This window comes from Berghia stephanieae, chromosome 2, assembly GCF_034508935.2.
Source record: "Berghia stephanieae isolate SIO BIC M18660-M18661 chromosome 2, UCSD_Bste_1.3, whole genome shotgun sequence".
NCBI lineage: Eukaryota > Metazoa > Mollusca > Gastropoda > Nudibranchia > Aeolidiidae > Berghia > Berghia stephanieae.
Window position 1 is genome coordinate 89,476,192 of NC_088361.1, and position 27,538 is coordinate 89,503,729.

General features: G+C 34.7%; 1 protein-coding gene across 2 annotated transcripts in view; it reads left to right on the plus strand.

Moving 5' to 3' along the window:
- Positions 1 to 27,538, plus strand: part of LOC144965787 (WD repeat-containing protein 11-like) — a 44,521-nt gene that overhangs the window by 8,336 nt on the left and 8,647 nt on the right. For both annotated transcript variants that reach the window (XR_013644104.1, XM_078901503.1), the window contains exons 4-28: positions 2,943 to 3,096; positions 3,688 to 3,861; positions 4,448 to 4,558; positions 5,851 to 5,977; positions 6,932 to 7,109; positions 7,284 to 7,407; positions 7,939 to 8,126; positions 9,896 to 10,045; positions 10,297 to 10,456; positions 10,862 to 10,946; positions 11,529 to 11,635; positions 15,195 to 15,267; positions 15,666 to 15,774; positions 16,584 to 16,726; positions 17,947 to 18,073; positions 19,315 to 19,421; positions 19,598 to 19,721; positions 20,727 to 20,895; positions 22,266 to 22,434; positions 23,009 to 23,074; positions 24,203 to 24,287; positions 24,574 to 24,747; positions 25,303 to 25,469; positions 25,900 to 25,994; positions 26,993 to 27,090. Coding sequence is in view for 1 of the 2 variants with exons in the window: in XM_078901503.1 (XP_078757629.1) it covers positions 2,943 to 3,096; positions 3,688 to 3,861; positions 4,448 to 4,558; positions 5,851 to 5,977; positions 6,932 to 7,109; positions 7,284 to 7,407; positions 7,939 to 8,126; positions 9,896 to 10,045; positions 10,297 to 10,456; positions 10,862 to 10,946; positions 11,529 to 11,635; positions 15,195 to 15,267; positions 15,666 to 15,774; positions 16,584 to 16,726; positions 17,947 to 18,073; positions 19,315 to 19,421; positions 19,598 to 19,721; positions 20,727 to 20,895; positions 22,266 to 22,434; positions 23,009 to 23,074; positions 24,203 to 24,287; positions 24,574 to 24,747; positions 25,303 to 25,469; positions 25,900 to 25,994; positions 26,993 to 27,090 (3,264 nt within the window). In the remaining variant the exon portion in view is untranslated. The remainder of the gene's footprint in view (positions 1 to 2,942; positions 3,097 to 3,687; positions 3,862 to 4,447; positions 4,559 to 5,850; positions 5,978 to 6,931; positions 7,110 to 7,283; positions 7,408 to 7,938; positions 8,127 to 9,895; positions 10,046 to 10,296; positions 10,457 to 10,861; positions 10,947 to 11,528; positions 11,636 to 15,194; positions 15,268 to 15,665; positions 15,775 to 16,583; positions 16,727 to 17,946; positions 18,074 to 19,314; positions 19,422 to 19,597; positions 19,722 to 20,726; positions 20,896 to 22,265; positions 22,435 to 23,008; positions 23,075 to 24,202; positions 24,288 to 24,573; positions 24,748 to 25,302; positions 25,470 to 25,899; positions 25,995 to 26,992; positions 27,091 to 27,538) is intronic.

Consider the following 27,538-nt stretch of genomic DNA (forward strand, 5'->3'; position numbering starts at 1 on the left):
CTTCCCTGAGTGCCGGTTCATTGCCCAATGCTGGTGCCCACTTCCCATAACTTTTGACTATTTCGGTAGGTTTCGAAATAAATGTACATTCTGAGCTCACTGTCCACTGGTATCAGCCTCTCGCAGTCCCAGGTTCAATCCTCATCGGTGTCCGAATCCCAGATTCACTCCCCACTGCTGCCTGCTTCCCATAACTTTGTCGGGTTTTGGCGGATTTCGTAAAAAAGTAATTCCCCCTCCCCCTTGGTATTGCTTTTTTACAAAATCCAGAGTCCCAGGTTCACTCCCCACAAGTGTACACTTCCCTGAATCTCAGGATCACTCCCTACTGTTGCCTACTTCAATAACTTTGTCGGATATTGCCAGGTTTCGTCGGGTTTCGTAAAAAAGTAATTGCTTTTATATGAAACTCCCTGAAACCCGCCGAAAACCAGAGTCTCAGGTTCACTCCCGACTGGTGTGCACTTCCATGAATCTCAAGTTAACCCCCCACTGTTGCCTACTTCCCATAACTTTGCCGGATATTGCCGGGTTTCGTATAAAGGTAATTGCTTTTATGTGAAACGCGATGAAACCTGCCGAAAACCATAGTCTCAGGTTCACTCCCCACTGGTGTACACTTCCCTGAGTCTCAGGTTCACTCCCCACTGTTGCCTACTTCTCACAACTTTGTCGGATATTGCCGGGTTTCGTAAAAAGCAATTGCTTTTATATGAAACTCGCTGAAACCTGCTGAAAACCAGAGTCTCAGGTTCACTCCTCACTGGTGTATATTTCCATGAATCTCAGGTTCACTCCCCACTGTTGCCTACTTCCCATAACTTTGTCGGATATTGCCGGGTTTCGTAAAAAGGTAATTGCTTTTATGTGAAACTCGCTGAAACCTGCCAAAAACCATAGTCCCAGGTTCACTCCCGACTGGTGTACACTTCCATGAATCTCAGGTTCACTCCCCACTGTTGCCTACTTCCCATAACTTTGTCGGATATTGCCGGGTTTCGTAAAAAGCAATTGCTTTTATATGAAACTCGCTGAAACCTGCTGAAAACCAGAGTCTCAGGTTCACTCCTCACTGGTGTATATTTCCATGAATCTCAGGTTCACTCCCCACTGTTGCCTACTTCCCATAACTTTGTCGGATATTGCCGGGTTTCGTAAAAAGGTAATTGCTTTTATGTGAAACTCGCTGAAACCTGCCAAAAACCATAGTCCCAGGTTCACTCCCCACTGGTGTTCACTTCCATGAATCTCAGGTTCACTCCCCACTGTTGCCTACTTCCCATAACTTTGTCGGATATTGCCGGGTTTCGTAAAAAAGTAATTGCTTTTATGTGAAACTCGCTGAAACTCGCCGAAAACCATAGTCTCAGGTTCAGTCCCCACTGGTGTACACTTCCCTTAGTCTCAGGTTCACTCCCCATTATTTGCCTACTTTCGTTAACTTTGCCCCATTTTGTTGGGATTTGGCGCATTTCGTAAACAAAAAGTAATTGCTTTTTTCTTTTCAAAACCCGCCGAAACCCAGTCACAGGTTCACTCCCCACTAGTGTACATTTCCCCGAATCTCAGGTTCACTCCCCACTGTTGCCTACTATCCATAACTTTCTCGGATATTGCGAGGTTTTCGTCAGGTTTCGTAAAAAGGCAATTGCTTTTATATGAAACTCGCTGAAATCCGCCGAAAACCAGAGTCCCAGGTTTACTCCCCACTGGTGTACACTTCCATGAATCTCAGGTTCACTCCCCACTGTTGCCTACTTCCCATAACTTTGTCGGATATTGCTGGGTTTCGTAAAAAGGTAATTGCTTTTATGTGAATCTCACTGAAACCCGCCGAAAACCATAGTCTCAGGTTCACTCCCCACTGGTGTACACTTCCCTTAGTCTCAGGTTCACTCCCCATTATTTGCCTACTTTCGATAACTTTGCCCCATTTTGTTGGAATTTGGCGCATTTCGTAAACAAAAAGTAATTGCTTTTTTTTTTTTTTTACAAAACCCGCAGAAACCCAGACCCAGGTTCACTCCCCACAGGTCTACACTTCCCCGAATCTCAGGTTCACTCCCCACTGTTGCCTACTACCCATAACTTTCTCGGATATTGCCAGGTCTCGTCGGGTTTCGTAAAAAACTAATTGCTTTTATATGAAATTAGCTGAAGCCCGCCGAAAACCATAGTCTCAGGTTTATTCCCCACTGGTGTACACTTCACTGTCTCAGGTTCAGTCCCCACGCTTTGCCTACTTTCCACAACTTTGTGGGGTTTCGTAAAAAAAAGTAATCTCCCCCCCCCCCCCCCCCCCCATTTTGTTATTGCCGTTTTACAAAACCCAGAGTCCCAGGTTCACTCCCCACTGGTGTACACTTCACTGAATCTCAGGTTCATCCCCTCCCCCCCCCCCCCCCCCCCCCCCCTTACACACAGTAATTGCTTTTTATTACGAAACCCGCCGAAACCCAGTCCCAGGTTCACTCCCCACAGGTGTACACTTCTCTGAGTCCCAGATTCACTCCCACAGCTTCCCTCTTCCCATAACTTTGTCAGGTTTCGGAAAAAAAACACCGTATTATAGTGCAAAACCACTATTCAGTGTCAGATACTGAATAGTGGAAAACCGCTATTCAGTATCTGATACTGAATAGTGCAAAACCGCTATTCAGTATCTGATACTGAATAGTGCAAAACCGCTATTCAGTATCTGATACTGAATAGTGCTAGCCTTATTTTACACCAATGCCTGCTCCATGATCTCTCACTATGAGTGAGTAAGCTATATCCAGACTCAACTGCATTGTTATTGCAGAGTTATTATTATTATGTATAAGTTATTAATTTTTTGATTAAAGGATGTGAAAAGTAATATTTTAACTCTGATTTGTGGGTTTCAGACCTTATCTTATAATGATTCATTTAAAAGTTAATCTTTTATGTATGTTATGCAGGTGAAATGGGCTCATGAAAATTATCACCATGACCTCAACTCCCCGTACACCTTGAGATTGGCTTCATCTGATTCCCATGGACATGTGATAGTATGGGACGTGGGTCTGGGATTACCGCGCTCGGAATTCATGGATGGAAGCAAGCCATTAATGGGTCAGTGTTTTGTCTTTAGACATTTGATACCCATTGCCTTGTAATAATATTATATCAGGATGTTCTAAGTGAAGAAATATGACTATAATTTCAAAAGGATCAGAATTAGTAAAATTTAACTGCTTGAAGTTGAATTCAATTCATCACAATCACCCAGACATATAATACCATTTTGAGACAACTGGTCACATTTGTGACCCATTGACTCAAAACAGTATTATGTCATGATGAACAAGGTGGCTATGTGTGGTTTTGTGGTTTAGTGGTATTGACACTAACTTTTGGATCTGTAGGTCTCTGGTTTGAGTTACACTCTGAGCGGTGCAAAGTTAAGTCCTTGGAAAAGGCTCTATAATCACGTTGTCTCACTCGACACAGATGCAGAATGAATACTAGGCTGGTAACAGTGTTGTCTCTTCTCTGTCAAAGAATTGTAATTGCGTCTTACAGGTGTGATATCTCGTCCTAAATGTTAAATGTTGATGTTGGCTTGGGAGCCATTGTATAGTGCTTTGAACACATTAAATGGATATTACAATATTAAAAAATTCAAGTTTTTGATTATTATATTTTATGTCCACCTTTTTTCAGGCATGAAATGGTTAAGTAACCAGGACACCAGTCGTGATCTTCTAGTCTGTCTTCACCCACCCTATAATCTCATCCTGTGGAATGCTGATACGGGAACCAAGCTCTGGAAAAAGTCGTACACAGAAACACTCCTGAGCTTTACCTTTGATCCTTTCAATACTAAGAATCTGGCATGTAAGAACTTGATTATTATTTTATTTTTCTTGTTTAAAATTTTTTTCTTTTTTTCTGTTTTTCTTTTTTTTTTATGGGGTTTGGTCATTGTTTTGTGGTAAATTTGGTTTTGACCTAACATGAAAATGATAGTAAGGCGTAGAATCTGAGGACACACACACAGACACACACACACACACACACACACACACACACACCAACGCATACATACAATCAAGCAAACATGTATATATATGTATGTATATATGCACACAACAAAGCAAAAGAGCAAGTACCATTGACTAAATTTTATAACATTGTTAATGTTACCGCATTTGAAAGGAAAATATGGTTTCAAAAACAAACTGAAAAAGACAAACTACAACCCTCTTCCCCAAAACAAGTGAACAAACAAACAGTCAAAATAAACATCCAAAGCAAAACCCAAGAAGATTAAGTGTGATTAATTAAATAAATTTGTATGATACTGTGATGGCTTACAGCTGCTTGATGATAGAATATAATTGCTAATTACTGTATAATGGATAGGTTTTAAATTGTAGGAGAAAAAAAATGGAAATTCAGATGTTTCTTTCTTCTTTTTCAGTTTTAGGTCAAGATTGTATAATATTTGTGAATGATTTTACCATCCACAAAACACCTTCAAGTAATGGGAAAAAATTCTATATTTCAAATCCCAGTCAAGGGAAAACTGAAGGTAAGCGAATATTTTTCTTTCTTTCTTTTTTATAAATTATTATTATTATTATTATTATCATTATTATTATTATTATTATTATTATTATTATTATTATTATTATTATTATTATTATTATTATTATTATTATTATTTATTATTATTACTTTTATTTTTATTATCATTATCATTATTACTATTATTATTATTATTAGTATTATTTGTATTATTATCATTATTTTTATTATTATAATTATATTTTAAAGAAAATATTTTGTTGATTCTATTTTTCTCCTCTATGTAAATAATAAATTAAATTTTAAAAGTTTAATCCATGATGCCACAAAACAAAATATTCACTGACTTTTTTAAAAATTCCGTGTAAAGGAGAAAAAAAATTACATTGGAAAAGAATATCTGCTTTAATGCTTATAAATAAAAATTAAGAACGTTTCAGTTCAAATGTCTCTCCTTCTTTTGAATTTAAACAATATTGCATTTAAGCATCAGAATGCTATTTTATTCCATTGAAGGATTGAGGGAACTTTCTCAACCTTAACTGAAAAATGTGATAGCTTTTTAATACTTTAAGACCCAAATCGTAAATAAGAGGAGAAAAACCCCCCCTCAAAAAACAACAAAAAACAAAACAAAATGCTTTTACTGTGTAGAATACTTAACTAGTATTATTTAATCCTGACATTTGTTCTCTTAAATAACAAATGTATCAATACGCCTGGTAAGTGTCCTGGAAAGCTTCATTGTTGTGACCCACTTCGTCAAACTGGTATTATGTGGGAATGAACTCGATGAAGGATATTTAATTTATAGTCGAAAAGATCAGAGTTTGGAAAATATTTTTTTCTCTTAGGTTTAAGAACTAATCTAAATTGAGCTTTTATATAGTGCAATATCCACTAAACGTGTTCAAAGCATTTTACAAGGGGTCCCTAGCCAACAGCAACACTTAACATGTAGTACGAGAATGATGTCTTCTAGGCAATATTATAGTTTTTTTCTGACAAAGACAATGCTGTTAACGGCCAGGTACTCTTTTTACACCTTAGTGCAATCAGTGAGAGAATGTGAGTATAGGGCATTTTCCAAGGATCGTCATAGCAGGACTCGAACTCAGGCCCTTCTGATCCAAAGGTGAGTGTCATACCAAAAGACCAAATAGCCTGTCTTCAATGAAAGCTTTTTTTTTCTGTAGGTCAAGCTTGAGATTGAATTTTAAACATCTGGTTCACCCCAACATAATACCTTTTTGAGACAATAAGTCACATTAAAAAATATTCTCCATTTATTCTCAGCTTCTGCCATGTCAAGATCATCAAGCTCCGGCAGTTTGGACCGAAAACAGTCCAGCACATCTATGTCCTCGTCCAAAAACCTGGCCAAGCGCATGAGCAAGATTCTTATTGGGGAAAGCAAACCCAAGTACGACATTCTGCATTCTTTTTTTTTTTTTTCTGCCCATTCATTGTTTTTCTTTCCAATGATTTACATTGTAAATTTTTTTTTTTAAAAAAGGAAAAGGCTAATATTTATGATTTTTTTTCCTTTTCTAGTAATTTTATTATTAAAAAGTTATCTTAAAAAGACATAAATATTTGGACATGAAACAGGCAAGGAATTGCTTGCTACCGTTTGGATCAAAGTACTTTCCACCATATTTAAGAACAAGCCAAAAATGAAGGCTCATCAGAAGGGCTAGAAGATAAATATCAGCTGAACTTTGATTTCAATCATGACTATTTTTGTGCGTTCGATTACTCTTCCATTTTTTTATTCTCAGACCTCACATTTCAATAGTAATAAATTACCTTTATTTTGATTTAACCATCAAAGCTTTTAGTCTATTACCAATAAATTGATAGAAATTAGTTATCTTTATCTTGATCCAACAGTGAAGACCAATTAGTCTACCATTAAAATGAAATGATTTAAGTTCCCTTTATTATGTGAGATAATGGTGTTCATGATGGAGTGCTTTTCTATTTAAGGAGTTTTAATTACTATAGTATAAGAAGCCATTAGTTCCAAGGAACCGGAGTTTATCCCGGATTCTATTGCATGAAACTGACAATAGCAATTGCGTGCTATTCTTTGGATATGATGCTAGTCTATCGCAGAGTACTTTCCACCAGATCTAACAGATCCAGCTACCCAATCACTGCTGGGTGGACAGGGGGTCAGAAAAATATCTTGACTGCACTCGGGATCGATCTTGGTTCCTTTGTGTGTGAAGCGAGTGCTCTACCAACTGAGCTATCAGGATCCCCTTATTATAGTTTTCTAACCTTTTATTTTGCCTACAATATTGTTTCAACAGTTTCCTTCACTGTTTCATCAGGGCAGAATAAATTACGTCTCTCTTGATTTTACCCTCAGAGGTGTGATGGATGAGGAGTTTGTGACTCTGAATGAATGTTTACAGCTCTGCTTTCATCATTCTTGCCGCCATCATCTCATGCTGCTCTACTCCAGAGAAATGCTTATCCTGGACTTGGAGATCAACCAGACAGTTGGCATTGTGGCGATTGACAGAGCTAGCTCCTCGTTTTCACAGGTAATTTAAAAAAAGCCTGACTCAATAAGCTTGGTTTTGATCACACAATCTCTCTTTTATTATTTGAAAAGACATGGGTTAAATGAGAAGGGAGTTTTCAGCCCTAGCGTCATCTATAAATTTGAGATATATTGTAAGTATATTGTAAGTCATCCAGTCTATTTTTCTTTTCAGGTTATCCCATGCTGGCAAAGAGACATGCTTCTGTTCGTCCATGAAAATGGAAGTGTCTCAGTACGAGTAAGAAGGAGGAATAATTCTGTATCAACACCAGCCCCAGAAGGACACGGCGCTTTTGGTTTGTTGCACTCTTATATATCTTTTTTTTTTTCTTTTTGTTTTTTAAATTTCATTACTTTTCTTTTATTTCTCATGGACCTTCAATTTTTCCTTTATTTTTTTTTGTTTGTTTTTGTTTTTGGTGCTTTTACAATCTTTATTGGACATTTTCATTTCATTTCTTTATTATATAGGACTTAAACATTTTTTTTGTTTTTTGTTACTGTAATAATATACATAAATTTTCCTAAAACATCATTTAAACAGATGGAAATAAGAATGAACAAAGATATGAAAACAGCGATCTTAATACAGGATTTCTGTTATTTAGTAATCACTGTTTAGTAAAAAATTTCTATATTCCTTTAGACTAGATGCTGCAAAGAATCTTATCTATTTATTTCTCATTATTTGTTTTTTTATTCATTTATTTATTTATTTTAATTATATATAAATTTTGAGTGCTGCAAAAATGATTAACATATTGCTATTGGTGTTATTTAATTTTTACAAAGTGAAGAATTTAAGAACTTGAATTCTCTCAAACCAGATGACACACCGACACAGCTGGCCATGGAAGTTTCCTATGACCTGAGATGTCAGTCCGACCCCTTGCGTGTGACCAGACACAACAAATTGTACGGAGCCACCCTGTGTCCCATGTCTGAGAAAGTTGTGTCGTTGATCATGAGTGACAGCAGACTCCTGTTGTGGGAACTGACATCTCATCCCATTCTTGTGAGTAATCAAATTTTCTCATTCATGACTCAACGGACCTATAACAGTATTATGTCGGGATGGTGCGGGTGTTAAAATGAAATTTGAAATTTGATATGACTAGAACTGTAAAATTTTTATGATTTGTCAATTTACACTTGAGCATTTATAAAGTGCGATATCCACTAAACATGCTCAAAGTGCTTTGCAAGGGGTTCCTTAGCCAACAGCAATGTGGGACGAGACATGATCCCTGTTAGGCGATTTTACAATATTTTCTGACAGAGACAATGCTGTTAACGGCCAGTTACTCATTCTACACATGAGTACAGTGAGAGAATGTGAGTAAAGAGCCTTTTCCAAGGACTCAACTATGCATGGGATTCGAACCCAGGACCTTCCAATCTGAAGGCGAATGTCATACCACTAGACCACATAGCCGCACGCAGGCTCTGTCGGTAAAACGGTATCATCTTCATCATCGGAATCGGGATTCTTAGTGATGACAGAAAGTGAGTGTCAAACCGCTAGACCCCATAGTCATTCTCCTCAATAAAACATGAAAATTGAACACAAGCCTGTCAACAAATTAATTTTTACTATCTAAATCTTCCCAACTTAATACCATTTTGAAGCGATTGGTCATGTTTATATGTTGGCTATCATTTTATGGAAAAGAAAGATAATTTAGTGTTTGTTTGTGTGTGGGAAGGGGGGGGGGGGGATAGTAACTGCTCTGTTTTCAGAGGCTATTGCATTTTTATTTCTGTCTTGAGCTTGAGGTTGAATTTTTTTATCATATGAATAGTGCAATATCCACATTGGATCCCTAGCAACAGCACCACTTAATATGTAAGGTGAGACATCACACCTGTAAGGCCATGTTACAATTTTTTCGACAAAGGCAGGCCATGTAATCATTTTATGTCTGAAATACCTTTAAAGAATGTAAACAAAGATCCAAAGACTCAACTTTGCGTCACCCAGAAAAGTTCAAGAAACTACAATCTCCCTTCTAAATGAAAGCATCGAATTTAATTCAAATTGCATATAGTAGACTTTAAATACAATTTTCAGTATCATGTACATCCAGAGATAATGCTGGATTGAATGATTATGATGACGATAATATAATTGATATGATTTGAATGAACACAGATCTGCCAACCCTCCCGATTTGATCTGGAAATTCCTGATCTGGTTGCCCTGTTCCCTAACTCCTGATTACAGCCAGATTTGCCATGTTTTGACTCATTTGCCCATTAATTGTTTGGGATACACTAGCATTTAAAATGGCCTTTTTTAAAAATGAATTTACTAAGTAAAATTTACTCGTCTGTTTGTATGTATGCTTGGAGGTCCTGATTGCTCAGTAGATTGCTCGCTTCACAAGGGGGCCATTTTCAATCCGAGTTGCAGTCAAGATTTTTTTTTTGCTTTCCCCCTGAGCGTAACTGGGTCTGATATATCTGTCAAAAAGTACTTTGCAATTGATAATCATTTTCTTATTCAAAGGGTAGCAAGCAACTGCGCTTTTCAGTTTAATACTATAGAAACTGGGATAAGCTCCAGCTCTATGGGCCTTTTGGCATTTAAGAATTTACAAGAGAGATATATAAAAATATGAACAAGTGTGTATGAAACAGTGCCAGATGTATTTCTTGTATTTTTCTTTCTTGCTTTATATTGCACTGTTTCAGTTTCATACACATTTGTTCAGATCTTTATCTTATACAGGTGCCTGCTCCCTAATTTCACAAAGAGAGATATATGTATGTTTATCATTTCAGGTTCCCAATGAATCAAGCCTTATTTCCCCACTGCTCAGCTCTGATTGGGATGTAAGCTGGGACGAGTCCTTGACTCCATCAGGATTTCCTGTGAAGCCGTCTATTCCTCATCCACAACTCTCTTTGGCGGATACCATATCGACTACTCAGGTTTGATCAACTTGTTACTTTTGTGTTTGAAAACTTGTCTTTATCTCTGAGTCTAATTTCTTCTAATCATGTTTGAAAGAAGGCGCCTAAATAATTTCCAGACAGTTTTCGTAACATTGATTAAATGATTGTCATTCTTGCTTATCAAATTATGTTGTTTCAATGAAAAAGAAAAAGGATTCTGACAAAAAACACTTTTAGAATAGTCTAGGAAAAGTTGTTTTCTTTTGTTTTTTTTGTTTTTAAATCAGATGCTTGAGAGTGACCAGATGTTGGAAAGCCAGTCCGTCCAGTTAAAATTCCTTCTGACTGGCTTGACCAATGGGGTGTCTGCCCATGTGACTGTAGTCAGGATGTGTCCACCTCTCACCAATAAGAACATGGACTATTATCAACCACTTTTAGCTATTGGTGAGTGTGGTCAAAACGAGGCTATGGATGGTTATGGTTGTGATGGTCGTGATAATGATGACGAGGGCGAAAGTGAAGGTGATGATAATGATGATGATGATTGTGATGAAGATGATGATAATGATGGTGATTATGGTGACGATGATGATGATATAATTAATTAAAGTGATAGTGATCATGATAGTGATTATTATATTGGTGATGGTGAGATGGTGACATTGACAACCATTTTCATTGTGCCAGGAAACAAAGTCTCAGAACCCAAGCTTTTTGACAAGTTGGGGGCAAAGAGGAGGGGAAATCATAAACCATCGATATATGAAGTAAGAAGTAACAATTCTTTTAGTGCAATCCACAATGGCAATACCAGTCAATTACTTTTTTTCTTTGATTTATATCTTTCAGGCACACATCTTGGGTCCATCCAAGTGGTGAATGCTGCCAGTGGTCAAATTGACCGGGAGTACAGCTTGCATTCGGGACCTGTCAGGTAAAGTGTCTTTTCTGCTCGGGTAATCAGTTGCTCTACAAAAACTAAGACAGAAATTTAAGTTCATTCACTACCAATCAAAGGATTTTTTAAATTACATTGTTACATCACAATTACACAGGTTTTGCACTCTACAGATCATACATTCTTTTCTCGCCTATGAAAATTCTTCTTCATTAATCATTTTCTTCCTCCACTCTGTTATAGAACAAAAAAATAAAATCATTCATAGGGTGTACGGCTATCTTTCACATAAAGTATTATTTAGATAAATTAAATTCAATACAAATGCCCCATTGATTTTGTCTTAAATTAGCTTTGTATTTTTATCAATTCGTTCATGATAATATTATCAAATATATATAAATCTCTGTTAATATCTTATCTTATCTTATTCACAATTTAGCGAGGAAGAGAAATGTTTTCTTTTCTTTGCAAAGACAGATATAAATTTGCTTTTTCTTTATTAATAAAGTTCTGGATTTTCAATAGAATTCAAGTTTCTCTCTCAAAAAACAAAACAATGCACATTTAAGAAAACAAATAATACAAATAACAATTCTTCTCCCGTAATTCCATCAGAGGTGTAGAATGGTGCAGTCTCAAATCCTTCTTGAGTTACTCCTACCCGAATCCTGGTCCCAGTGCTTTGGTCAAGAATGAGATCATTCTCCTGGATATTACATCTGGTATGCTGTTTCGAATTTACAAGTTGTCAGTTTAATTTCACCTTAATTTAATTCAGAGACTGTTTTCTTTTTTAAGATTAATAATGTCAATCTATGCTATGACTGCATGAGAAATAAATTTAAAGCATAAAGGTCTTGAGCAATCCTCCACACTATTTAATTGTTTTATGATTTTAACCAGTAGATTTTTTATTAATCAAAACGCAGGATTTGTGACACACCCTCAAGTTTGCTATGACAAACAAAGCTGATTGTTTATAAACAATAGAATGAAGGAAGTTGACGTCACTCTGCTCTTTCTTATTATTTTTTAACCACTAGTTTTGTTATTAGTTCTCACCCACAGCGTACACAACGACAACAGTTTAGTTGAGACGGTATCCCGTTCCTGACACCTGCTGACCCGGTCACGGTGGGCGGTCAATCACCGAGAGGAATTTACCTAACGGGGATTGCCGTTTCACTCAATTTAACAATGTTTTGTTTTATTGTCTGTTAGACACCCATATTGAATGAGTTGAAATATCACTACTTGGTATAAAAGTTTATATTTTCTACTTTTACTGTGTGTTTTTTATTTTTTCATAGTATTACTAGATTTCTCAATATAAGTTATCAATGAACGGTAACAAATTACACAAAAAATATAGCGGGTGCAACATTTCAAAAATTAGAGAAAAAAAAACGTTGCTATGGATTTGTCTGAATTTTATGTATTATAAAGACAAGATGTAAATACTTCTCCTCACCAAAAACGTATTTGTCTTCAACAAAAATATATCCGCTACGAGCATTCAAACTCGTCAGTGTAGTTTGGGGCTGGTCTTTAACTGCATTGCGTTGATGACAAATCGCATTTTATTCATATCATTGATAATGCCGGATGCTCTTTTTTTCCAATTTTGCTGTTGTTTGGTGACAGCTCACTGTGCCTTGTTCTCCAAGAAGTCTAAGTCTAAACTTATATTGAGTGATGTGTGGTATGCAGTGGTACTCAAGGAGGTGTTTTGGGATTATTTTGTTTGGAAAATATTTTCTGTATGTATCCGTGTAATGTTTTATTGCACTTTGAATATATTGGATTGTGTCTGCTTTGATCGATTTTGTGTGTGATATAAAGTTGTGCACATGACTATAGGCCTTGTTTATATTGTCGAAAATTAATCCAATACTGCATGCGTCGTCAATGATGAGTGGGTCGTGGGTGCAGTTCTTTGTTTGTTGGATAATTGTAAGTGTAGACTTTTTCTTGTAAGTATTTGTGGCAGTGGTTGCCAATGAATGACCTGCTGTGGTAAGCCTGTTGTGTAATGCGGTATTCTGTCCAATTCAGAGGCAATAGGACCATCCCTGAGGATGAGTGGCTCGTGCATGAGATTTGAAAGTCTCTCCTGCGTTTTGGAGTTTGTTGTTATATTCTACTCTGTCGATATCAAACATGCAAGTGCAACCCGTTTCAAGGTTGATTTATTTATTATTAGCGTCTTGGCAATGAGAAAATACAAAGAAGCTAATGAGTCGTGTGTTCAATGTGCTTTATAATGTGTACTTTTTACACATAAATTATGAGTGTGCTCCTTGCTTGTCCAATGCCGTGTCAGTCCCATAGACTAAAAGAATGTCATTAGAATAATTTGAACATTTAAATTGTTTCTTGCGGGCACGTTTCTATTTCTGTGTTAAACAAATCATACCACATGTCCTACATAATGAATTCACTGCTTGGTTATGACTTGCAATTGTGTGGTCCATGCTGTAAGAGAAAATTCAAAATTGACTGAGCGATGTAAGCAATGATATAGTGAATTAATGAATAAAATGAGTTTTAAAACACTCTGTATTACTTCTCATATCCATGCATACATAACAGCGTACATAAAATTTGGAAAAAGAAAAACCAAATACTTCACCCAATTTGGTGAAAGAAAGGGGGGGGGGGGGGCTGGGGGGCTGGGGGCAGGAAAATTCTAACAAGCAGTTGAGCTAAGTTGAGGCCCAACACACAATGTCATTTAAAATTAAACATTAGCAAGATAATTCAAATTATGCAATTTATAAATCAAATTAACTCATCATTGAAAAAAATAAAAAATAAAAATATAATTAACAATAAAACCGCAGCGAAATATACGTTTCAAGAACAAGGCTAAAGAGTTAATATCATTATTACCTGACCTACCGCGGAAAAATAATCATTACAAAATAATGAAAACTGAAGAGTAAATGAAACTTACCTCATTTCGTAGTAAAACTTGTGCCTTGTGAATCACACCCAAAAAAATTTGAAGTTTATAGCAACGTTTTTTTTAGAATCCTGAGGTAATTACAAGTAATTTTATTTAAATGTTATAGAAAAATAGGCGAATTTGAATCACGGCTTGTGGAATAAGTACTGGAGATATTGAAATAAAAATTGGACCGATGGAAAGAGTAGGTCTGCGAGAATTCTTTGCATTTTGGGTGGAATTGCATCGTCACGAAGATCGTGAGGTTAATTGGTACGGAAATCATCCATTGGTATCACCCAATGCACGTCAAATCTACGTTCTGGGAATTGATATCGGCTGACCGCTGTTGACCCCGTCGGGTGAGGTTACGTCGGCGCTCGGAACAGCGGGAAACTAAACGGTCAGATTTATAGTGCAGTTTAGACGCCGTGCACCAGATTTGCTCAATTAGACTATAAATTTTAATGTTAAAGGTGACACATAGTTTTATGTGACGATTTATCAGGTGTGTAGAAAAAGTGAGCATTTTACTAAAACACATACCTTTTATGGTATTACTGTTTAGTTTGCTTACTTTAACAATAACTGCCATGATTTACATTTGGACGACTGTCCGAGGGACGTGGTTATGTTCCCTTCCACTAGGTGTCTATTAATGGTGCATGCTTCTCATTTTTTTTCTGATAAGGGGACAATTTATAGATCACCAACCCACATCACACTTTCTTTTGATTTAATTTTGAATATAACATAATAATTAATGTATTCAATTCAATCTGGTGCCAGTTCTTTTTTAATGACATTGGCAGCGGCTTGTGATCAGCTTCTGATGGTGACAGCACAATATTATGCTCAACCAGATGCTTGGTAGTCTTTGGAACATTACCACAGCGAGTACAAGTGGGTGAGACCACTATAAGCCACTGATGCAGAATGTCCGCCACCAAAAGTAGATTGTTGATCATCTATCCAATTCTCTCTTCATCATCAACCCTCTTCATAATGTGGGAAATACACAAACATTAATTGTGTGGCTATGTGGTCTTGTGGTATGACTCTCGCTTTCGGATCGGAAGGTCCTGGGTTCAAGCCTCGCTCGGCACATAGTTGATGAGTCCTTGGAAACGGCTCTTTACTCACATTCTCTCACTGTGCTCAGGTGTAAAATGAGTACCTGGCTGTTTACAGCGTCTTGTCCTAAATGTTAAATGTTGCTGTTGGACAGGGACCCTTTGTAAATCGCTTTGAGCACGTTTAGTGGATATTGCGCCATATAAAAGCTCAAAGCTCAATTGGATTCTATTTCTCTTTCCTTTCTTTTCTGTACACAGGAAAACAGGAGCATCTCCGCACCAACAGGGAAAATGAATCCCCTATTGAAATGTTGGCAGTCTCTCACCTCAAGTAATTTTTTTTTTTTTTTTCTTTTATAAGTTTTCCATAAAGATATAACAAAATATGTGAGTTTTTACTTTTAATTAATCATTGTATATTTCGTTATTGTTCTATGATTTGTGATATAAATGAATAAATATTCCTTTCAATGAATAGTTGCCAACAAATGATTTTAATGTTAAAATGACCATTCGTGTCAGATTGTTGGGTTTTTGTCACTTTAAACAACTTTATCAATTTGCCTTATTGAAACATGTGAACTTAATCCAAGTTTCATGTTTTTGACCATCAATTCAAATTTTAGTATCTAAATCACCTCCCTCAACATAATACCAGTGGGAGGTAATTGGTCACAATTGTGCCATTGACATGTATAGATATTGGGTTTTGTATATATTTGTTTTCAGGCAATATTTTGTGTTGATGTTCAAGGACAAGCCATTGGAGTTATGGGACTTGAGATCTCAGACAGTCATCCGTGAGCTTCCTCGCAATTTCCCAAGACCGACTGCAGTGGTAATTAATCTTAAGCTTATTTATAGAGTCAAAAGCTATTTTGTTGTTGCCATGCTTCACTGGATGTTTGGTGTTGACTTTGGACTGTTGTCATAAATCTTGAAATGCCTGGATTGCAAAAAAAAAAAAAAAAAAATTTTCTATTAAATTATCTGACCACCTTTTAAGTTATTAACAACAATTGAAATTCTGTAGTAAATTTTGTTTGCGAAACTTTCAACATTTCCAATGCTCGTAGTCTGTAAGAAAAAAAATGGAAATTGACAGTGATCATACAATAATTAATATTTTTAAAAACATTAAATTTTTAATTTACAACATACAAAAAAGCACTCAGAGACATTGTTTTCAATTTTGTAATTTACACCCATTTGAAAATATAATTGAAAGAGATCATGTTAATAAATGGTAAGACAAAGTTTCCCCTTTACCACTGTATAAAGATTTGCTAGTCTACACAAGAGGGTAAATAAAGGTAATTTTATTTATTTAATCATAATCATTTTTAAGATTAAATTAGTGAATTTGGCAAGGGCTAAACCATAAATGTCAAAATTTCAATCGAGCTTTCTCAATGCTACAAAAGTGGTAAAATAAAGAAAGATTAAAACAAAGAAGCAGTAAACAAATGACTGGGTTATTTCATCCCAAGGAATGGGAACAACTTTTAATCCACCATGTAACATGTAATCCACAATTGATTCAAGGAACAAAGAGGAAGGAGGAATTTTTAAAATTATGTTTTGTCATTATATATGTCATTACATGTAACACAATATAGAAACGGTTCATGATAAAATTTTTCCTAGGTTTGGTCCCCATCCCACAGCCTGAAGACCTTACGTAAGAAACTGCTTGACGATGGAGAGGATGTTAAGTCATCCTCTATGTCAGCATCTTCATCCTCATCCTCCAATCCTCTCACTGCATCGGCTGACTCTGTAGATGAAAAGTAAGTTCAACATTGTGACACAATTATTATTGTAGGAACTATTTTTGGGACCAAATTACCAGCTATTTCTAAGCTCATCAAAGTTATAGAGACCACTAAGAATGTTTTGCATTTTACTACCATTACGATAATAAGGGTGCAGCGTGGCTCAGCAGTACGGTCTTTGCTTTGTACCCGAAAGGTACCGATTTCGATTGCTCTGTGTGGCCCTGAGCAAGTCACCTCGCCTTAGCTGGGTTATTCCAGTCTTCCCTTGGAATAGATCCTAGAGACAAATTTACCCTATGAGATGAATAAAGGGAATTTTATTTTATTATTATTATTTATTTATAATAATAAATCAAATTTCTGTTTTGCTTTTAAAGACATATATTCAGTTCTTGACACTTGGCTGGTCTTTGAAATACAAAGCTGCTAGAAGCTGTGGACTGTACAAAGTAATGATCATAAATGAATATAACAGCTTAATAATTATAAATGTTTTCATTGTTTTCCTTATTGGCTGAAGAAGGAATTTGAGCCAGAAACTTTCCGTGTTTGGTATTGTGTTATTTTCTGAAGATGTGGTTATGTTCATTTCTGGTCTCTGTAGAGGAATTTACTGTTATAAAATCTCATTTTCATCCTTTGAAATTTCGAGCAGCAGACTGAGAAGAAGAAATGGGATTTAAGAGCAGAGTTTATAGTTGATCAAGTGAAATGCGGTTAAGTAACAGGGGTAAAAGATTAGTCTCTCTTCAGATAGGTAGCTGCTTTTACAGATGACTCAACATTACCATGATAAGTTTGAGTATGGTTTAAAAGTTTTGTAAGTGTTGTTGAAGAATGTAAAGATTTAACATTTTATTCAACCCATGTAAGAGGACTGTAAACGATATAAAAAATGCCTAAGAAATTAACCCCCACCCCCATTAGATTTATCTCAAATGTTATATCATAGCCATGTCTAATTTTTCTCTCCTATGAATTGATATAAAATACAAGATACACAGTTAGCATTATTTTCTCCGTTGACAGGAGTTTTCAGGTGTAGTAATACATCATGCTCATAGGAGGGTGGCCATTATAATTAAGGGGAAAGAGTAACTTATTGCATTGTTACAACTATGGCACCTTAATTACCTTGACTTACAGAGGAATTTATGATATTCAATTTTGTTCTATATCTCCGTGTAATAAATAAATCTATTCTCCTATGCCTATTTATTGTTGCCAATCAGAGAGAAGAAAGGGGCGTCCAAAAGTAATGTGAGGGAACATTTTGTCATGACAGACAAGGATGGAACTGTTTTTCACTTCATTGTGGAGGGAACTGCCATATCCGACGTTACAAAAATTCCACCAGAGGTGTGATGTTTTACTTAACAAAATCTTTTTTTTTCCTTCTGTCTCTATTGCCCATAAAATAGTATCGGTTATACCATCTGGTTTAACCCAGATTCAGAATTTTAGTGATATCTATTAAGAATGTAAATTAACAAAATGGTCCAAAATCTCACCCTTTTGAGATCATTATCAGTAGTATTGCTTTTACATGTCCTTGTTACCTTGTAGAGCTGTAATTGTAAAGCGCTTAGAGCATGTGTTACATTCATTATGATTATTATTATGATGATGATTATTATTATTATTATTATTATTATTATTATGATGATGATGATGATGATGATGATGATGATGATGATGATGTTGATGATGATGATGATTTTTATTATTATTATTATTATTATTATTATTATTATTATTATTATTATTATTATTATTATTATTATTATAATCACTATTATAATTGGCTTAACCATAGTTGACTTTATCTTTGTTTTGCTGCCTTAAAATCGCAACATGAAGATATCACATTTTATTTCATCTTTATACTGAATGTTCCAGTAATCTGTACCTATGACACTCTCATGCTTCTAATTTGACCTAGACCTAAAAATGATCTACCTTGTTCCAAAAGAGATATTCCATGGAAAATATCATCCTATAAAACTTCTGAATATTGAGTTGTAAGTGGACATAATCCTTACTATAAAAATCATTAATACTCTTAACACATTAAAGGCTTAACACAGATTTTAAGAGAAAACATGTTTAGGTTCAATGACTTGTCTGGTTTATTTAGTCTGTCAGTTGAGATGATGACTGACAGAAATGAAAATAATGCTTCCCAAACACAAGATAATGTTTGAATGATGATTTTGACAAACTTGGAGGTAATTTGCACATGCAGTGCAAGCTGCTTAATCGGAACAGCACCATTACTCAGAAATCATTCCAATTATGGGGTGCTCCAATTAACCAATTCGCTTGTGGCTTTCATGGGAACAAGCTATCAAGATTACACATATCTTTTGTAATGGCGCTATATTTGTATATAATAATAGACCAACTTTCATTTATTTGTCCATTCTTTGCAACATTTAACATTTCATGTATGTAGTCAGGATGATAGATGAAAGATTTTTTAAAAATCCAGTTCATTTCGAAATAATATTAGATAGATGCTGTGGGTCGGATATAAATTTCCAATTGTTTTGAAAAGCTATTCACAATTTAATGTAGAAAACGTCGATCTATCATACCAGAGTGGTCTAGCCAAAGTGACGGCACTATCTTGGAAGGGAGACAATCTGATCTTTGGTGATTCTGAGGGTTTTCAGTGTCTTTGGGACTTGAAAGCTAAAATATCAAGGTGAGGAATTATTCTACTTATCTTATTTTCTGATCTCATTTTTACACGAAGGCCTACAACTCTTGTTTCCCTGTACATTTTATAACCAAGTTTATTTCACAAATATAATGCAGCTTCAAACAATATTTAGCTCAACGCAGATAAATACAATATTGTGACATTTGTATGTTTCTCAGAACCACCCCGACCAACAGAGGCTGGGTGAGGAAAGTGAGATTTGCCCCTGGAAGAGATAACATGAAGTTTTTCACTCTACACAATGACGGTGTTTTGATTTGGGAAATTGGTTTTGAAGGCAAGGTGAGTTTGACGATTGTTTTGGAAGAAAGTGTTTTGTTTTTGTCAAAGTTGGTCAACTCCATTGTTAAGAGTTTTGAAATAAGGAGGACTTCCTTTGTATCTTAAACTGTGATCAAATTGAACCTCGATTGGAAGAAAAAGGAAAGGAATATTAAAAATGGAGAGCACTGAGAGATAAAAATCTAAAAAAATAGAAAATGCGTCAAAGTTTCTAATTTGCTTTTTATATAACTTGTTGACATTGAAACTGAAATATGATAATGAAAAATGACAAAAACTGAACCAATTTTTCACCCGGACTCTCAACATGGGGGTCAGAAGCAAGGACTGGTTATGATAGATTATGATGATTTTAAAAAAAATTAATGACATATCATGCTTATTGATTTTTCTACGAAATAAAACAATGCTATTTAAAGTATCTAAAATTGTGTGTGTGTGTGTGTGTGTGTGTGTGTGTGTGTGTGTTTGTGTGTGTTTTTTTGTTGTTGTCATTTTGTTGAACTTGATTTAGTGGCAAAACCTGCTCATTTTATTTTTATTTTTAACATTGTTGGTTGTTATAAATCGTCTCTTATTATATTTGTTCTTATATTGTTCTATTTCAAAGCAATCATATATATAAAAAAAACAACAACTCAAAGCAAAAAAAAAACTTGTGCAGTTATATAGGCAGTATCCACTAAACATCCTCAAAGCACTATACAAGATCCCTAAATAACAGCAACACTTAACTGGTAGGATGAATCGTAATGCGTGTAAGGCGATATTGCATTTTTTTTCTTGACAGAGACAACACTTGTAATGACCAGGTACTCATTTTCCACCTGAGTATGGTGAGAGGATGTGAGTAAAAAGCCTTTTCCAAGGATTCAACTTTGTGCTACTCAGAGCAGGACTCGAACCCTGGACCTACTAGTCCGAAGGCGAGTGTCATATCACAAGGCTGCAAAACTGAATATACATGATTTATTTGTTTTTGTTTTGTTTTGTTTTTTTCTCCAGTCAACCGTCCTACACTCTATCAAGAGTCCCAAAGACATCAGTAAGGTGGTTGACATTGATTGGGCTGGCTCAGACAGGCCTGCCCTCATCACTGCGAACAGTGCCCTCCACATATGTGATATCACTCTCAAGTCAGCTACATCCAGCATTGAACATTGGGACTTGCCTGGTAATACATTCCTTAATGTTAAATGAAAGCGATGCACAAGTTTCAATATTACATCTTTACTCGTTGTGATCAATTCTTTTATATTGACTTCATCTCTCTAGTTAAATTATTTTGAATGTTGGGTCTATTTTACGGCTTTTTATGAAGGGAGTAGGGGTTGTCTGGATTGTCAAATTATTTGAATGTTGGATTGCTATGTAAAAAAGAGGGAATTATTAAGGGATTTTCAACCCTTAAAAGAAGGTAATTCAGAATCCTTTATCATTGATTATTCTTTGCTCAATATCAGTAATGAATTCCTATTATCTTTATTTTGAATTTTGGTCAAATAATTTTCAAGAAATGTTATGGTGTAATGATTATTTTTTTATTTCTCATTAATGTTTGTTATTTAAGGCACATTGTCTCAATAAATCTAAACAAAAGAAACTTTTAAAAACAAGGATTTTTTGAAAGTGCAAATATTATGTACTCTTAAATTCTGAATTGATGTGATATAATGATAGCTTTGTAGCTAAAGTTAAGGGGCTCAAATCCTTGTACCTTTTGATTTAAGAAGAAGGTCTTTCCCTCTCATACAGTCTTTTAGGAGGAATGAAATTGACGACACTAACTTGTATCATTCAGTTTATAAACGTTTAAAGTTACTCATAGTTTTGTGTGTCGGATCGTTTCATCTGGAGGGCATGTGTTGTAAGTATTTTATCTAAATGCATAGCATCAATAGTAGTCAGCCAATACAATGGAAACCCCATATTTTGTTAGGTTGTGGACAAAAATGATTGAAGATATTTGAACAGGTTCAAGGATAAGTAGGCTATCCCATCATTTTTCAAAACTCATATGATCAGTTTCTCTCACTCTTTGAAAAAGTCTAAGCCAAGTTGGGTATCCCAATAGCTCAGTAGGTAGAGTACTCACTTCACAAGCAAAAGGACTGAGATTGATCCTGGGTGAAGTCCAGATTATTTTTTGGACCCCTTCTGGGTCTTTTAGATCAGGTGGATAATACTATGCAATAGACTAGTGTCCTATCCAAAGGGAAGCAAGCAATTTCTATTGTCCATTTCACACTTTAGAAACCAGGATTATCTTTAGCTCCATAGGACTACTTTTTACTGTGCCAGGTTTTGTTCACTTCATAATGTCAATGTATCATGTTAAACCTTATCATATAAAAAAAATGGTTGATCTTTAAATAAAAGCAGTGCAATTTATTGAAGATGGCATCTAAGTAACTTTGTCAAAACTTTTTATAATGCAGCAAAGCCCCACTTGTATTTAAAAATGACCATTTAGATAAATAATTTTGAATTGTAATGGTCTGTAATCTACTCTTACATACTCTTACTCCTGCAATATCTCCTCAGAACCTATGTTCAGCCCCCACCTCCTTCCAGCCCGCCTATCTCAAATCATCAAATGCTTACTTCAGCACCAGGAATGGCGGCCTGTATACTCAATGTCCTTGGCTGGTCTTTTGGACCATGATAGACCCACACAGAAGAAGATTTCTGCTCAGATACAGCTAATTGATAAGTATGGGAACAAGACCTTTAGTGATTTGTAATTACATTGTCAATTTCAATAGGACTACGACACTCATTTTATTATTTTCTGTAACATTTTCTCTTGACGAGGGATAATTTTTTAAAATGACGAAAATCACACTGAGTCACAGTAAGAGCAGTACTATATAAAGAGAAAGCGAAGTGACTCATTCATGGCCATACAGTCAATCTGACGTATCACTACTGTAATGTCAAGATCAAAGACCAATGCATCTTTACCAAGCTGTTCTAATGAAAAGTATATTAAAGAATTTTTTGTTTATTTAAGATTTATAAAAACAATTGTTTCTTCCAATTTCTTGAACACTTAAACATCGTGTTGACTAAAGCTCTGTGGACCTCGTGTTTTTTATAAAGACATATTTCATCTGAATCATGTCCTCATTTTAGGTCTATTTATTTTAAATGTTTGTATTACTCTTTTTTTATTTGGTTGATGTTGAGAGATAAGCCTATAAATATAATTTTGTTGTTTTTTAAAAAAAATTGATTTGATTATGTAAAATTGATTTTTATATAATTATTTTCTTTCGACTTCACAGGGAAGTAACAGATTACTTGCCAGTGAGTAAATTTGGAACAGCACACAGATGTCTTATTGTGGCCAGGTGATATGTTATATAGATTAAATCATTTAGTATTGATGGTTTAAGAAAATGACTTTGAGGGCAGCTACATTTCAGAATGTATACAGTAACAGAGCTGCCAGCTGTATGCTAAGAAGGTGTATTTTTACACTTTTAAAATCAGTTTACATTTTTATGCTTTCTTGTCGGCATCAACGTTGTGTGGGTGATTTAAGTAATTTTTTCTTCATGCGGAATTGTCTAATCTAGCTTATCTTGTTTTCTGAAACCTAAACCAGAAGTTGGGCAGAAGTAGCCTTTTACCAAATTTATTGTGGATAGGAATCTTCCAATAGCGATTGAAGATGATTGTGGTAATATATTTTTTTGAATAATACATTTTCACTCCAAATTACACATTTTCTTCAGTCGGGGTTGGCAGCTCTGTAATAATAATAATAATAATAATAATAATAATAATAATAATAATAATAATAATAATAATAATAATAATAATAATGATGATAATAATAATACTAATAATAATAATAATAATAATAATAATAATAATAATAATAATAATAATGATGATGATGATGATAATAATTATAATAATAATAATGATAATAAAAATAATAATAATATAACAACAACAACAACAACAACAACAACAACAACAACAACAACAATAATAATAATAATAATAATAATAATAATAATAATAATAATAATAATAATAATAATAATAATGATTATGATAATTTATATTGTGCCTAATCCTGTTGTCAAGATAGCTCTAGGTGCACACAATTCACCACGAACACACAATTATTTGATTAATTGTTTTTCTTATTGCTTACCTACCTTTGCTTCTCTGATATACGACTATTGGACATTTACCATTTGTTTAGTATCCAGTGTCAATCAATTATTGTTAAAAAATTTTAACTTGTGCCATAGACCACTGATCGATTATCAGTATATCTTCTTGGACTTAAAAACTATATTGACACATTGGGATGTGAAATTTTTTATGAAAAAAAATTTCTCCCTGACAAACAATTAGAATGATTCTGTTCTTTATTTTGTGGTGTAAGGAAAATGTTTTGTTTGTTTTGTTTTTTTTGTTTTTTTTTGTATGATGATGAACTAATTTTTCCATCTCTGTAGATTGTTTGGGGATGAATCTGAGGTACATTTTTGGACTGTTGCTTTGCACTACCTTCGCTCTTTGCGATCAGCTGGTTCTCCTAAGGTAGTTATTGGTTGATGTTAAAACATCTTGCATTGAAAGGGGGGAAAAAGAAACCATAATGGTTTTTTAAATTTGCTTAATGGCTCATTTTATGTTTTTTTAATTATAATTTATACCAAGTAGAGTTAAATTTCAATGCAATTTAATTATCTAAAACTGAATCAAGCATTATGAAAAAAAATAAAAAATTATATTAATATTGCACATTTTTACGGTTGTAATTGAAATTCGTAACATTTAATCCATTGACTCAATTGTTTTATCACTCATGAACAATTCATTGCAGGATGGCGCAGTGCCCGAAGATGTGACAGAAGTTGAGAAAGAAGGAGCCTCCTCTTCCTCTTCTGATAAGCTCGATAACAAAGGGGCAAATGATGTTAGAAGACAAAACTTTATTTTTAAGGACCAGCCTCTCGAGCGATGTTATGACAGTCTCTGTGACAACAATAGCTTCAAGGTAGTTGTTATTTTAGTAAATTGAATAAAAGTTTTTTTTTAAATTGCAGACATTTTATCTATATTTTTTTACCTATTTTGTTTTCTTATTTTTATGAGGACAAAATAAATTCAGTTGAATTCATTTAATTTTCTGTGTGCTTTAATGTCAAAATTTTGGGTGAATTTACAAGAATTTAATAGTAAGAATTTTTGGGGCGAAGGACCAGTTCTGTGATTCATTCAAAAGTTGATTTTAATTTATCATGAAATTTTAGGCAAGTGTTTGCTTAATATTAATCATGATTATTATTCATTTGATATGAAAAATTAAAAAAAGATGGAATCAAGCTGATTACAAACATTGGAAATATTTATAATGTTAAATAAAAATTTTAACAACTGTTTTCCTGTATAGATTTGTAGACAGACTGAATAAAAGTTAGTGATATCATTTTGGTTAATGAATTAATCATTTAATTGAGAAAACAGAAGCCTAAAAATTTTTTTCTCTCGTACATTTTCTTTTATTGCACTGTTGGTGTCGCTTAAGGAGATAAATCCATAAAAATTTCAGAAATACCAATTGGATCGAGTCCAGCTGCAGGACAGCAAACGAGCTACTGTAGAACACACCCAGAAATGTGCCGATAGCTACGTCCAGCTTGGGCAGACGGATAGGGCAGTGCAGCTTTTACTGGAAACAGAAGCAGAAGCCAACCATTATTACATCGACTGTCTGAAGTAAGTTGGAGTGATGAGGCAATGTTTGATTTTATTTTCTCATTGAAATTAATAGCTGCATCTGATTTTTTCAAAGTGAATTTTTTCCCTATTACATACAGTACAATATTGCACTATTTTAGACTGATGTATGATTTGGAAGTTCACAGAAACTAATTGATAAAGTCTCGAAAGAAAGTAAAATTTTTTGCTTTTAGATATGCACATCACAAACATAGACTCATTCATGGCCAATGATTTCGCTATTTTTTCGGTTGATTAGATTTTTTTTTTTCGTTTTAATTTAAATATATATAATACTTTGATTGATATTAAATGTATGTTATATAAATCTTTATAATTTTTTCATTACTAGAAAGCATTTATGATAATGCAGAGCACAATTTTTTTGACATCATCAAATGCCATTGTTATTCCATTTTCATTCCAGAGCATGCCTAGTAGCCAGTGTGAGGTCATCAGGGGCATCTCAAAGCACAATCAAACTGGTCGCTACCAATCTGATTGCAAATGGTCATTTGACAGGTAAACATTGCACTTGTTAAAGATAGAAAGACAATCAATTAGAAAATGAAAGCATCGTTTGTGCAGAATGTTATTGTCTTCAAACTTCAATCTATTCACTAGGGCATCTGTTAATTTTTGATCTAGGTAACAAAAATAAAATGAGATGTAATAAATAGGTTCCATACCGAGGGAAGACGGAATACCCCACACAGTGCCTTGCCAAAAGAGAGCTGTTTGCCATATTTATATCTTACAACACATGCCTTTTTGTTGTGTTGATAAAGCTTATTCAAGAAGAGTAAAACAATTTAATGCACTGTTTGTAAATCAACACATAAATTATACCTAAACTACCTCTTTTCATATAATTACTTAATGATAATGATGAATATTCTTTATATCGTGCATAATTATGACTAGGCCATGTTCTATTTGCTTTAAATCAGAAATTACATCACTCGCACACCACTCACGAAGGCATAACATTTCCCACAACCTCACACGATATGTATTTAGAAATTTATATAAAATATGTCTTGTAGAACAGAAATGTCTTCAGATGCCCTCATTATATATTTGTTCATTTTTTGCTTCCCTAGTTTTTATGGGGATGTAACATAATGTTAATTTAAAGCTCTAAAGAAAAAAATAACAGCTCCATTGATTGAACTTCGCCAATTTTGATTTCTACTATAATTGAGGCTGTGTCAAAAGGTCAATTGTTTGGAAAAACTAAGGACAAAATTGGTTTTCATCATTTTCTCTGGGTTGAATAACGAAAAATAAACCAAAAACTTTACATTATTTAACTGATGGAAACTGATGAAAACTAATTTTTTCTTTAGTTTTTCAAAATAAATTATTATTGGAGTATTTTTGTGATGGACCTCAGACAATATGTCTTTGGCACAGCCTCATATATTTAATCTTCTTCAATTCCAAGAGTTCAGTTTAGTTTCAAATCATCAATTAAAGCTGTACTTTTTTTGGGGTTTTTTTTGTTCATCTTCCTGCAGAAGGTGTCCAGTTGTTATGTCTCATAAACAAAGGCTTGGATGCTTGTCGCTACCTGCAAACTTATGGGTCCTGGGATCACGCTGTTTGGCTTGCTAAAGTGAGTTATTGGAGTCAGCAGTTTTTTAAAGCCTCAATCTTTCTTCATTCTCCTCCTTTCCTTCCACCAATGTGTAGAAGATCTTTTTAACATGGTTTCTTGGCCGTTTTTCTCATATACAGAGGAATTATAGTAATTATTACTTGTACCAACATTTTGAACAGGTCCCCATTACCATATTTAGATTTATTGTAAGTCAGGACCACCGTTCCCAGGATTTTTTTTTGCGGGTGACTTGATGGGGTCTTCTGATCTCCCATGGTTGGCAGGAGGTCACTTGCAGCGTCTTCTATCCCCCATAACTGTTTTCCCTTACCATGTTTCTTTCTGTCTTTGTTCTAGATTAAGAGTGCTCATTTCCCCCCCTTTGCGGGTGGTTGGATGGGAGCATCACCCTTGAATCATATACCTATGATGTTCGCATGGGTGTACGATCCGATAGTGATGT